The sequence below is a fragment of the Perissodus microlepis genome, chromosome 6 (assembly GCF_051167445.1).
Source record: "Perissodus microlepis isolate ML-2025 ecotype Zambia chromosome 6, ASM5116744v1, whole genome shotgun sequence".
Classification (NCBI taxonomy): Eukaryota; Metazoa; Chordata; class Actinopteri; order Cichliformes; family Cichlidae; genus Perissodus; species Perissodus microlepis.
The window spans coordinates 6,155,080-6,169,500 of NC_140466.1; the positions used below are offsets into that span (position 1 = coordinate 6,155,080).

General features: G+C 38.1%; 1 protein-coding gene across 1 annotated transcript; it reads right to left on the bottom strand.

Annotated features, from left to right (window-relative positions):
* Nucleotides 1-8,350: 8,350 nt before the first annotated feature.
* LOC146384927 (uncharacterized) lies at nt 8,351-9,454 on the bottom strand. The gene is made up of 4 exons (XM_084929954.1): nt 9,282-9,454; nt 9,074-9,208; nt 8,840-8,917; nt 8,351-8,658 (listed from the first exon to the last, which is right to left on the bottom strand). Exons 1-4 carry the CDS (start codon nt 9,361-9,363, stop codon nt 8,483-8,485), a joined length of 471 nt encoding a protein of 156 aa, XP_084786080.1. The 5' UTR covers nt 9,364-9,454; the 3' UTR covers nt 8,351-8,482.
* Nucleotides 9,455-14,421: the final 4,967 nt, after the last annotated feature.

Consider the following 14,421-nt stretch of genomic DNA (forward strand, 5'->3'; position numbering starts at 1 on the left):
TTTTAATTCTAAAAACTTCCAACCATAATTCCCACCACCTCTCTGGTTCAACTTTCCCAGAGGATAATACAGCAAATAATTAGCAAGTGTTGAACTTGGCAAAAGACACATGGAAAAATGCCATAATTTGATGATCATATAACAAGTGAGATGCTCTAAAGATAAAGTAACATATTATATTTCCATAATTGATATTCAATTTCTGTATGCTGCATCACACTCTTGCCTTTTATTGCTTCACCTTAAAGAATTCTACACAAATATTTTAGTGATTGGTATCATATCCAAAAACATGTTGCCAGAACACATACGTAAACAGAGTAATGTTAATAATTAATGCAGTGAGGCCCATAAAAAAATAATAAGCTATTCACTGATAATATAAGCAGGTAAAGTGAGAAATCTCCCCATACCAGAAAGAAAATAAAGAGAGATTTGTGTATCACTTAGAAAGTACTAAACAAAAGTGTGTCTTGTTTATCACTTAGAAAGTGCTAAACAAAAGTGTGTCTTGTTTATTAACAAGCAGTAATTCTCCTGTTAAATGGACAAATTCACCAAGGAAAATTTGATTAATGTAAGGCTGCAATCCTAAAGGCATTTTTTTTTGCTGAAATCTACAGCTACTATTTTCCATTTGAATTACTGCATTTAAATAGCCAGTGTATACACATATGTATTTTTGAAAGTGCACTAGGTTTTTATTTCAATTAACGGTGGACGTTGTTGTGTTTGATTGCCTCAGGGTTTTTTTTAACTGACTGAACTAAGAAAAATTAAAATCTTGGCTATGAAGTCCCATATTTAGTCCTAAAACCTAGCAGTCCTGAACAAGTTATTATTTTTCTATCTGTCAATATACCCTGCCAAACACACCTCCTGCCCAAGAAACATGATTAACTACTTGATTTAAGGTATGTCAGGAAAATGTGTTGAGAAATATGTAGACTTCAATTCAAGTATGTACTAAAGAACACATGTCAGGTGCTTGTAACTTATGCAGTAAGCATGTAAATATTAAGTCACCAGCTTGCTACAAATATGAATATTATGGACAAAAGTACATCACACTTTCATGTCTCTAACAATGACAAACAGCAAATCTTGAGCACAGAATAAAATCTGTAAGTAAATTGCTCTTTTTTTCTCTTTAAGGTTGTTAGGCATCATATTTGCTTATTTTTCTTAATGAAGCATCATTTGGAATATAGCATATGCACAAAAGTCATGCTTAAAGAAAGTGAGTAACTACTATTCTGCAAATATAATGTTGCTAAATTATAGTCTTGCACCACTAGGATTTAGAGGTTGTGTGTACACGTCCACACACACGTGTGAGTAGGATTTAACTATACTTTTGAGGACAGTCTCTTGACATCCCTTTGTTCTTGTTAGTGTATTTTAGGCTGGGAGGACTTTGTCTTGGCTGGGCCTCAGAGTGACCTATCGTAGCTGATTTTAGGGTTAGTGGTGAGCCTCAAAGGAATGAATGTTCTGTGTCCTCAAAAGTAACAAAACCACTGTGTGTGTTTCTTTTTCTATGCATGGGTGTGTATGCCTGTGTCTGAAGGCTGAAAAGCAGTAAATAGAACATTTTAACCTCAGTGGGAATGTCTGCAAGTACCTTCTTGCTGACTCAGGACCACTGAGTAAAGATGTTGTTGTTGTGTGTGTTTGTGTGTTGGCACTGGGGCATGTATATGTGTCTATGTGTGTGTCAAAACAGCTTCAGTTGGGCTCAGGCTTTGAACCCCAAAGCTCGGGCTGCATTTGTGACACGCTTGCATGAATTTTTGTATGCGTATGTTCACATGGGGAAGGACTAAAGACAGCGAGTATTCCTCTGACACACATGAACATACATGCGCATGCTTCAATGAAGCATTTAACAAAGTACAATGCGACTTTGCTGAATCAACAATGTACAAAAAAGTCCCATCTCTCTGTTTCATTGCCTTTCTCTCCCTTTTCTGCCTCAAAAGCCTCATTCATATTCAAAATTGCTTGCATGTGAATTTCTTTTGTCATATACTTAAATAACATGCAGCTGTGATAAGTGAAGTCTTTTGCAATATAATAACTTCCTCTCTAAGGTCAGTGGTCCACATTATGATTTTATACTGTATCACATAACCATGAGTATCTTGTATATACAAATTGCATCCTCATGATCATTTTACAGAATATACCCATAATAGCATTTTGCAAACCATTACTGGACTTTATGACCCCAACATGATTAAAAACAAAAAAGGCCAAGCAGTTGATTCAACCATGAAGTCAGTGTCTCCAGATAGACAGGCAAGCGGGCTGATGAAATGTTACACACACACATGGGAAGATAAAGACAAATATACCAACACTTCATTTAAATCTCGGTTCTGATTTTATTCCTTTCCATGTGGTCCTTTTTTGTACTCACTTCCAGCTTTTTAATGAGTGTCTTCATTGTACATGTTACTGTCTGACGCTGTCTTCCAAGCGACAGATTTCTTTACACTCCACTACACATTTCAGAGCCAACGCCCTCTGTCCTCATTCTCTCCGCTTCCTCACTCACTCAGACTGTTGCTGAGTCTATGTCCATCCAATTTGCAAAGCACTTTAAGTGATATGTTGCCGCTTTGCACTACTGTTCAATATTTCCCTCTCAGTGAGGCCGTCTGCTTTTCTCTTCTGACGCCCACTCCACCTTCTCTCATGTCTCTTACTCTTTTTCATATCTTTTAGTCCTTAGTGGCTGCATTCTCATGAAACATTCACTGAAGGGAAATGCCTATGTTTGCATGAAACCTCTTGGGTTTTAACTTTCCTGTATTTCTCACTGTGAACCCCAGTCACCACTCACCAGACAGAATGTGCTTGTGAAGCAATTTTTATTACAAATGTTCAACTTTACTGGCACTTTTTAGCTCCAGTTGGATAGCTCTCCAGTTGTCTCCCATGCTCTGGCCCCGCCATCATTGAAATTAGGGAGATCTTGATTACCGGATTGTCCTTGATTACCGGATTGTCCTTGATTACCGTGCAGGCACTGCTCGAGGGGCAGTGCCTACATGACACTGCCCCTCGAGTCTGCTGCATCACCCCACCCCTACAGCGGATTCAGAGACCACACCTCCGCCACACTCGCATTTCCTTTACATAAGCTTTGAACTTCTGAATGCTGCATGTAACACGCCAAAGAGATTGTTAAATGGAAAAAAAGTGAGCGATTCCTCTCAGTCTAGCAGGATTTTATTTCACGTGCATTGACAATATTTTTCCCCTTTACAGGTATTTAACATTTGCTTTGAATTATCCAACTAATCTACTGTATAGTTGTAACCACTACTGATTTTTCCTTTTTACGGATTCAATAATATTAGGTTATTAAATCTATATGCTGTATTTATTTTCTAATGTCATCCAACCCTTTCCACAAATATTTGTGAAGGAAATTAGTGTTAATATGTAGTGAAGTGAAAAAAAAATACAAAGAGATTAAATATGAAATTAATTTTGGACACCAAAGCGTAATTCATATGTCTTTTCATTATATTAAGTTAGTATGCTACATCCTTATTATTTTGGTTTAAAATAAATAGGCCTGGACTGCTTTTGTCTTCATTTCTATTTGCAGTGACCTTGATTTCTTAAGATCTTTTCCCAGTCACATACTGCTGTACATGGTTTTTGGTATATTATTTTAGTTGCTCTAACCCTACCTGTTTCCTTCTTTCTTTTACATATGTACACTAAAAGAAATAGCATTTTGTCCCAAGAATAAAAAGATAAAGTTAATCTTGAATATGTCCCCTTTGACTTAAGTGCCATAGATCACAAGCAGCTCGAGGAGTGTTTGAAGTAAAGAACTAGCTTCATTGTCCTTTTTCATATGCATTAGAGAGCTCTGATTCCTCTGAAACCTGTATATAAAAAGATTCATAATGACCTCCATCTTTTATTTTTCTTTTCACACGCTGTAGGTAAAAAGAAGGATTGCTGGGGAGTTTAACATCAATGGATAGCACGCTGGAACATGTATGAAAAATAAAAATAAACTAACAGTGAGCACATGTATCTGTGATTTTAAGTTCTACAAGTATCTCACACCTGACGTCTTGGCTCTCCCTTGCTGTAGGATTTGTGTTGTACCTCACTGATCTCCAGTTGTGATATCCATTGCTTCTTCCTAATGTTGAAACACTGGGCTACTAGTTGTTTTGCTGTCAGTCTAAATGTTGGGTATTGAAGATTCCATCGCTTCCATATCCTATTCATGGAACTCCTGCTGCTGGGGTTACAGCTCATTTCCAAGGCAGGCTTGGTTAGCGGGGGGGCCTAGCCTCGGGAACCCTACTGTATGCGTTATTTCTCTGTTTAAATGAGAAACAACGCATCTATGTTGGCGTTGTTTTTCATTTAAACAGATCATTCGTTTGTAAAAATTTGCAGTCAGCAACTAAAGAGCCAGTCCTGTTGTCTCAGCTCCCGTAAAAAGAGTGTAAAAAAGGGTTATCTCATAGGTCCTTTTTCATCTCCTCCTTTTCATTTATTCCGCATGAGTCCAACTGACATTGCAACTAAGTTTGCCAGTCTTACCAATGCATTCAAAATTATCTGTTCACAGACATTCATCTGTCACAGTTACATTTGGCATTACCCGGGATTCCAAATTTGACTTCACAGTTAGACTAACGGTCAATTGCAAAAGCTGTCCAGCCATTTTTGGAGGATGGAGGAGCAGGGAGCGCTTTGCTAGATTCTGTTGAACACTGTTAAGCTCCCTGCTCATCGACCGTCTACTCCAAATTAAAATTCTAATTTCAGCATTTGGGTATCTCTCTTTCTGAGAAGGAAACCCTTGGTCCTGCTACTAGCTTGGATTTCCTAGACTTGACACTTGATAACTGAGAGATAGAAGTTTCAGAGAAACCCCCAGATCCCCCCATTGATATGACAGCTGCTGCACTGGGCAAACCTCCACCCTGCTAAACAGGTGAAAATAGATTTAGGAGCAACAGGACTTAGTGCCGCTGAATCTTTTATTTTATTTATTTGTTGCTGTGTTTTACTTGCATCTATTTGAAAAGAGTGAGTGTAAACACAAAACATTATTTGATTTTATCTGCTGGAATATGCATAAAATAGGTTTAAATGTTAAAGAATTTTTTCAAGTTAAAGACAGCTGCATATAATTAAATTTTTGCTTGATGCAATGTGCATAAAGTTAAAAGATTAAAACTATAGAACAATTTTTAAAAAGAGGCTTTCCATTTGATTCAATTTTATATGATGATTATGCATAAAAAGAATTCAGAATTGGGCTGAAAGGTCTATTGCTTTATTACGTATTCAGGTTGTGTGTCATGTTTTCAAAAAGTAACTAAGTAACTAATTACTTTTGAAAGCTTTACGTAAGCAGTAAAGTAAAAGGATTACTTTTTGGGAGAAGTAATCAGCAATTAGTTGCTAATTACTTTTTTCAAGTAACGTGACCAACACTGATGCTGACTTACCAAAACTTATGTCTTAACCCTTTAAAACCGGTCGGAGCGGACACGCTATTTTTAAATCCCTGTAGAACAGGAACCACGTAAGCTAGCACAATCGTTTTTTTTTTTTTAAATGAAACCGGAGGAGTTGTACTTACGTCGTATGCCATCAGCTTGCCCTAAGTCACGGTTTCCTTCCACATATAGCTTTGCAAAAATTGCATTAAAAGCACTTGCAGCAACACAATCATAATATTCCAGAAGCACGCTTTGCCGATCCGATCAGCTGTTCATAACACTTCCTACGTTAGAACAGACGTCAGCGTGAGCTATCACATGTCCTCCATTACCTGCCCGAAACCGGAAGTGATGTCATTTTCACGGAAATGTAGTTTTTTACCATCAGGGCGTCATGAGCCTATACTGGTGTTTTTAAAAGTTATGTTTGACTTTATGACTTTCTGTGTCGTTTCTGGGATGCTTAGAACTAAAATTGCACTGCTGGAAATAGTTTATTTTGATGCATATGCTGCTTTTTTGCAAATGCAAATATTTATTTTCGTTTTTCCTGCAGTATATAAAAATTGGTGTATTTCAAAAATAAAACTATGAAGACACTCAAAATAAATTTCCTGTGGTAGGAAGCTACTTTGTGCAACTTTTTTGTATTTACAGTTTTGAGGGATAAGCCTCTTAAATTTCTCTAACTAGAAATATATGTTAAAAAAACAAAAACGATTTTCTATTTTTTTGTAGTTTATTCCACTTTCTTGCAATTTATGTAACTTCTATGCACTTAATGCATACATATTATTAAAATTTGGGCTATAATGGTTGTATTGATGTATAGCAACTTGAAATGTTCCCAAAAATGGCTCCACAACATGTAAAAATATAATATAAGCTCTGGCGGACTTGGTTCTATGGTAGGTCTTAAAGGGTTAAAGGGTTAAGGGATGTTTGAGCTGGCAGGATGACATCAGCGGTGGGTCTGATGGAACAAAATCAGGAAAAAAATGTCATACTGAGAATTAAATAGATTAGAAAAGACAGTAAATTCACCGTACCTCAAGAACATATACAAAGCTAAAAGGAAGACACAATCCAAGAGGGAGTATAGGGAGTATACATGCCTTTGTAAAGTGTAATTAGCATCTTGTGGAGAATAACAAGGGTTATAGGATACATGCTATCTGAAATTGAGGGACAGACATACACAATACCTTTTGATTTGATGATTGATATCAGAACAACCGTTCAGCAAGAGTTTAATAGCAGGATTGGAAAACAAGCTCAAAAACCCTGGATCATAACATCTAGTACTAAACTGTATGCCAGTAATTAAGGTTTGAATGTAGGGAAGCTTTAAATACTTTTTAAAAATCTTATTATTTTATTATAATCTCCATCACCACCTCTCATCACTCAGGCTCCATTCAAGCCTCTATCTTGGGCGCCGGATTAGCTCCATGGTAGAGCGGGCTGTATGGCCGTAGAGCAGAAGGCCCAGTTTCAAGTCTGACCTGTCGGCCTTTGCTGCATGTCTTCCCTTGTCTCTCTCTCTCCACTTTCCTGTCAATCTACACTGTGTTTAAAAGCCACCAAAAATATCTATCCATCCACTTCTCCTTTTCAGGGTCGCGGGGGGGGGGGAACGACAGTTCACCAGTCTGTCACAGGGCTAAGACATAGACAAAGACAACCATTCGCGCTCACATTGACACCTATCGGAAATTTGGATTAATCAATTAACCTATCCCCACAAACTGCATGTCTTTGGATGGTGGGAGGAAGCCGTAAGGCTGTAAGGCAACAGTGCTAACCACCATGCCACCGTGCTGCACAGCCAAAAAAAAAAAAAATCATTAAAAAAAGCCTCCATCTTAATTTCAATCACCAGCATCTAGATTTCGGGGGGTCCTGCTTTAATCCCTATCACCACTGGGGTTCCGCTCCACCAATACGAGCCATCGGAGTCTAACCACGAAATGCTTCCATCTAAATTCTGTATCAATAAATCATGTTCATTTCTTTCTCCTAATCTCTCCTTATTGAACTTTTTACCAGCTACACAGCAAATTCTGGTCTTTGGAATAAACTCTCTGGGAGTTCAGATTAACTACATTTGAGTGTACATGCGTGACCATCGAATGAACTCTAGTGCAGAGTTAGAGTAACTCTTTTCCGGGAGTTGATTTTTCAACTCTTTATAGGAGTTAAAACTAAACTCTCATGGAGTAAAATTTCTACTACCATATAGAGTAAAATTTAACTCATAACTAGAGTTAAGTTTGATATTAACTCTTTTATAGTGTTACTCATCAAATGAAAAAAGTTTTAGGTTTTAGGTGCAAATTACTACAAAAACACAATACTGATTATTATGAATGTATGAATTTTATTTATCAAAAATAACATATTCAAATATGAATGCTGCATGGATTAACATACATTCTGTGTAACAGTACTGTAATAGCATAACATCCACCATTATTGGCAGCTAAACAGTTGAGGTCAGATAGGCCTAACATTGGGCGAAAAGAAAAAAAAAACAGAATTAAAGGAAAAAAATGACTACAGAATAAGCACTTCTTGTAATGCAGTGTTAACGTGAGGAAGACTGTAAAGTCTGCATCAAGCCAACAAATTAAGTAATGCAACTCTCTCACAGAACATAAAATTGTGAATCACACCCATATGACATTTGGGCATCAAAACATTTGAAATGTCTTACTTTCTCCCTTTCTAGGACCAGTATCTTCTTAGGAATGGTTTCATTTACCTGAAAAGCAGGACACTGATCATGGAAACACGTTTCGTGGTTAACATACATAGCAAAAACAGCTATATATTTGTAGAGAGAGAGAGAGAGAGCAAGTCTTATTACACACTACAGTTGCAGAGCAAACTACATGAAATACTATATTAAATTATTTTTCTCTAATCTGTTTTATCTTCGTGTTTAAGCTTTTTCAAGTAATGGCAACTAAAGAGTCAAGTATAAGTCAATTAAGTAATGTATCTACATTTCTTTCATGTATGCTGTCCAATAGAGGCTGAACCATTTGAAGTCCGGCATCACTTGTGTCACTGCTCTGACTGCTGGTGGTTGAGACAGACAATGTATCTGTTAGACTTGGAGAGGAGGGCTCTTCCACATGTTGCTTCAGGACAGTCAAATCTGAGGGTGACAAATAAAAATATTAGAATATAAGGTATATACAATCAAAAACACAACACAACAAAGATACCATTTATGCACACAGGGCCAGTAAATTGCACGCTTTGATTAAATTATACTTTCTCCCAGGAGAACAGATGGTTATTTTGTATTTGATTATGGTAATATACAATTTACATACCACAAGGTGTGAGTGTCACATAGTGTGTTAGGTCTGAGCAGTCACGCAGCTTCTTGGATGATTGTGTTTCCAGGATGTCTGAAATGCATGTGATAAATCCAACTTACTGTTGAGCCATGAAAACAGCATTTTGTGATTGTTACCACAGGATATTAGACAAATTAAAAATGTTTATTTAAGAGTAACTGTACAAATCAAATCCTTCAAAATCTATCAGAGCATATATTTACTTACATTCACCTGTATAGATGACAAAACACACCTCTTTGACTGCTGCAAGTTCAGGAAAGACATCCTCATCCACCTCTATACCCTGCTCATCTGTGACTTTCAGTGCTGCATTTTCTGGTATGAGAAACTTCTGCTGCACTGAAGTAAAATCATCACTCAGTTACTAACAACATTATCATTTCCACTTTATTGACTTAGTCCAAACCATTACCTGCTCTCACAAAATCTGTGAAGCTGACTTCTTCCAATTTTGCATATTTCTTTGTCTCTCTGTGTTTTACTTTTATCAACATCTTGGCCACCTACGGAAAAAAAATACCTTTACTACTATGAAACACAACATAAGAAGAAGAGGTTGTTTATGGTAACTTTATGTAAACTGTGTATAACTTAATCAATAAACACTTTCTTACATTGAGTTAGCCTGTCCACACTAAATATTGCTTAAAATCTATTTAACTAGGCTAGGTTTAGCAGACAATGTGACCGCATGTTTGCTGTGTCCTTGTCTTTACAGTTCTGGAGACAGGGTTGTGTGCAGTGTTGCCAACTCCTCAGTAAGGAAAATCGCTATTGGCTGTCCTAAAAGTCGCTAGAAGTCGCCAAATGACGTCATTGCCTAATTTGCATAATTGGTCATGCTAATGTATGGTAACCTACGCTGTGGGAGAGAGAAATAACATCGTGGAAGAGACTTAAAGTGAGTAAAAAACGTCCTAAATGCAGTTAGAATTTATTTAGAACTACAAATTAAATTTCTTTTAGCAATTATTGTTTTTTAATGTCACAATTCCAACCCTGCTCCTTTATCCAGGCCTGGACCGGCAAAAGTGACCCGAAATTGGCACTCTGGTGGAGTTACTTTGTGTGTGAGAGTGTGTGTTTATAAGTAGTTTTAAACCTTGTGATCCACAAAACAGCATAAGAGTAAAAGAAGAATTGACTGCGTTACAGTCAGTGCGGGAGCAGCGGCTTCGCTCATGTGCGATTCATTTGCCGTTTGGACGCACAGGTGTGAACGTCTCCTGCCCTGATAGCAGCTGGGGGAGGACTGTCCTCCGCCTGGGAGCGCTTTGGCACGGGTGAGGTGCCCACGGCAGCACCGCTGCCTGTTGAGAGTAAGAGCGATACGCGTTTTCACGTCAAAAAGTCGTCAGAAATAAGTCTCCAACAATACCAGAAAAAGTCGCCAGATTTGTCGCTAGTCGCTTTTTAGAAAAAAAGTCGCCAAGGGGGTCTGAAAACTCGCTAAATATAGCGACAAAGTCGCTAAGTTGGCAACACTGGTTGTGTGCATATCTCAGTGTGCAGCAGGACTAACTAACTGATGTTAATGGTACCTCAACATCTCATCAGTGCAGGCTGCACCTCTCTTTGGTTAAATACGGCCATTACCATGAGTCTAAACAGAATATTACTGTAGTTAGCTAACGTTAAATTAAACGTTAGTGTTAAAATTAAGAAATAGAAATAAACGTTTTCATTGACAACGTGAAATGTGTATCTTAAAATACAGTAAGATAAGTTAGTTAGCTAACTTTTGACTAGCATTAGCCTAGCTGCTATCTCCAAATCAGCATAACATACAGAAAACACATGTAGTGCTAGTTAGTTAACTTTATATTTTACTTATGCATCCATGTAACTGAATATATATATATATAAATAACATCACTACACTCACAGAAAATTCCAAAGTAAATAAAGTATTTTTACCTCCTACATGTCGGAGTCCAAGAAAGAAACACAGATAGGCGCGGTAACGGTCGACAGACAAACAACACCAGCAATGTGTTGAATTAGACTCCTTAGCACCCAGTGAATGAACACCTAAATATTACACCACTTTAGAGTACTCCCCAACACTGACTGTAGTATAAGGTGAAAAATAAACTCCCGGAATGTAACTCTTGTGCACTTTTATGCCTAACTCCAGAATATTTAACTCCAGAGATTTGCTGTGTAGAGTAAACTATATACTCTAGATTTTAGAAGAAGTTTTTTTTCTTTATTCTTTATTCTTGCCCTAAATTCATTGCTATGCTGTCTTGCTCAATTTTGTCTTCCTCCTGACATTATTCTTCCTCTCCCTGGTTTTTAGTCAAGGTCTGTGGCCACAGGGTCAATTTGATCTGCTTTTCTTCCATTCCTGATTTCTCGCTCTCTTGCTTGCTTTTAGCTGTCATTCCCTTAAAAAAAGAGTCTCCAGATGGCCATTTCCTTCTTTACTTCTGTGTGATCAGGTTCTCATCTTTTCTTCACTTAGACACATTCTCTCCTTTTTGTGTCGTTCACTCTTCCTGTGTTGCTGAACTCTTTCACCTACCCCCTTTACTAGCACCCACAGTCCTAATTTGCTTCTTCACTCACTTCATGCCCCCATCGCCCCCATCTATTCTGAGTATACACACACATACATGTGTACACACTTTTCTCTTTTATGTCGATTAGTCAGAGTTGAGGCCTGGAGTCTCTAGCTGATGGACACATTTGTCTGTTCAGCAATCTGCTGCTATGCCATAGGCATGCATGTGCACACAAGCACAAACAAACTCACACTAACATCACACATACACACACTTGTAATCTGTCAATATGCACATGAACACACAATAACTAATGCCTGAGGTAACCTACTTTTGTTTGCTGTCTCTGGGTTCTCATTTATCTGATTGTGGACACACATACAGGGAGTGCAGAATTATTAAGCAAGTTGTATTTTTGAGGAATAATTTTATTATTGAACAACATCCATGTTCTCAATGAACCCAAAAAACTCATTAATATCAAAGCTGAATGTTTTTGGAAGTAGTTTTTAGTTTGTTTTTAGTTTTAGCTATTTTAGGGGGATATCTGTGTGTGCAGGTGACTATTACTGTGCATAATTATTAGGCAACTTAACAAAAAACAAATATATACCCATTTCAATTATTTCTTTTTACCAGTGAAACCAATATAACATCTCCACATTCACAAATATACATTTCTGACGTTCAAAGACAAAACAAAAACAAATCAGCGACCAATATAGCCACCTTTCTTTGCAAGGACACTCAAAAGCCTGCCATCCATGGATTCTGTCAGTGTTTTGATCTGTTCACCATCAACATTGCGTGCAGCAGCAACAGCGTCTGAACAGTGTCTGGGAGTACTGTTCAGAGAGGTGTACTGTTTTCCCTCCTTGTAAATCTCACATTTGATGATGGACCACAGGTTCTCAATGGGGTCCAGATCAGGTGAACAAGGTGGCCATGTCATTAGTTTTTCTTCTTTTATACCCTTTCTTGCCAGCCACGCTGTGGAGTCCTTGGACGCGTGTGATGGAGCATTGTCCTGCATGAAAATCATGTTTTTCTTGAAGGATGCAGACTTCTTCCTGTACCACTGCTTGAAGAAGGTGTCTTCCAGAAACTGGCAGTAGGACTGGGAGTTGAGCTTGACTCCATCCTAAAACCGAAAAGGCCCCACAAGCTCATATTTGATGATACCAGCTCAAACCAGTACTCCACCTCCACCTTGCTGGCGTCTGAGTCGGACTGGAGCTCTCTGCCCTTTACCAATCCAGCCACGGGCCCATCCATCTGGCCCATCAAGACTCACTCTCATTTCATCAGTCCATAAAACCTTAGAAAAATCAGTCTTGAGATATTTCTTGGCCCAGTCTTGACGTTTCAGCTTGTGTGTCTTGTTCAGTGGTGGTCGTCTTTCAGCCTTTCTTACCTTGGCCATGTCTCTGAGTATTGCACACCTTGTGCTTTTGGGCACTCCAGTGATGTTGCAGCTCTGAAATATGGCCAAACTGTGGTAAGTGGCATCTTGGCAGCTGCACGCTTGACTTTTCTCAGTTCATGGGCAGTTATTTTGCGCCTTGGTTTTTCCACACGCTTCTTGCGACCCTGTTGACTATTTTGAATGAAACGCTTGATTGTTCGATGATCACGCTTCAGAAGCTTTGCAATTTTGAGACTGCTGCATCCCTCTGCAAGATATCTCACTATTTTTGACTTTTCTGAGCCTGTCAAGTCCTTCTTTTGACCCATTTTGCCAAAGGAAAGGAAGTTGCCTAATAATTATGCACACCTGATATAGGGTGTTGATGTCATTAGACCACACCCCTTCTCATTACAGAGATGCACATCACCTAATATGCTTAATTGGTAGTAGGCTTTCGAGCCTATACAGCTTGGAGTAAGACAACATGCATGAAGAGGATGATGTGGACAAAATACTCATTTGCCTAATAATTCTGCACTCCCTGTATAAACCAGATAGACACCCCACACATAGATGAATGTACAGTAGGTCTGGTGGTGAGACTGGGCTCTATTCCTTTGCTAGGCTGCAAACCAGTAACCAGTCACAATTATGTTAATATTGTTAATATTGCTCAAAAATGTCATTAAGTGAGCAATTATTTTTGTGAAAAATAAACTAATTACTAAGTATTTTTATATTTATATTTGTTTGAACACTGAAAATGACAAGACTTATCTATGCTACCTGAGGTATGTAGGCCAATTGTTTTGTAATAACGTCCCAATAAGACCTTAAAAAGTAAAGAATGTTGTATTATAATAATACAAAGTGTAAAATACCATAAAATTTTGACTTTTACGTTAATAGTTTACTTAGTTATTCATGATTTTATGGCTTCACAATATCTGCTTTTAGTCTAATATTGGAAAATGGTAAGAGTCTCTTTTTTAAAAATAAAAATACAGGCCCATTCGTAGCTGACTGAGGGAAGCGATGGTTGAACAACTCATTTGAGACACGTTATAGTTTCCCTTACCTACTCTGTGTTACCCCAGGGGAACTATCTATTGCAGGAGCAATGGCAGTTCTATGACTGATAGTGGTGAAATGGAAGTCTTTCTGATAGCTACCACCATGTTTTCACATCCCATTAAATCAGGGATTCTGCATTCACGTTGTAGTTGACTAGCTAAAATAACATACAAGAAACAACTATTCTCAAGCTGTTTCGTATTGACAAGCTTCTTCGCCCTTTCTGCTGGAACTCAGTTGGGAAAGAGATGATTCAGAATAGTGAAATAAAGTCAAAAAAGGAAGAGGAAAATCAAACACCCTGGCTGTGGGTGATGAACGTTTGCTGTGGTTGTATGTCTCATCCAGTCCATCCCAAGAGAAGAGGAGGGAAGAGAGGAGCAGAGGAGGAAGAGGAGGTTTGTCTGAATCAACATGTTTTTTAAGAGAGATGCGAGAAACTGGGACAGTGGTGGCATCGCTGATGTCCCTGGGCTCAGTGCGCTACAAACACAGGACACACACAAAGACACACAAATGCAAGTGTGAACAAACACACATTTACACACGAAGAGATTCTTGTG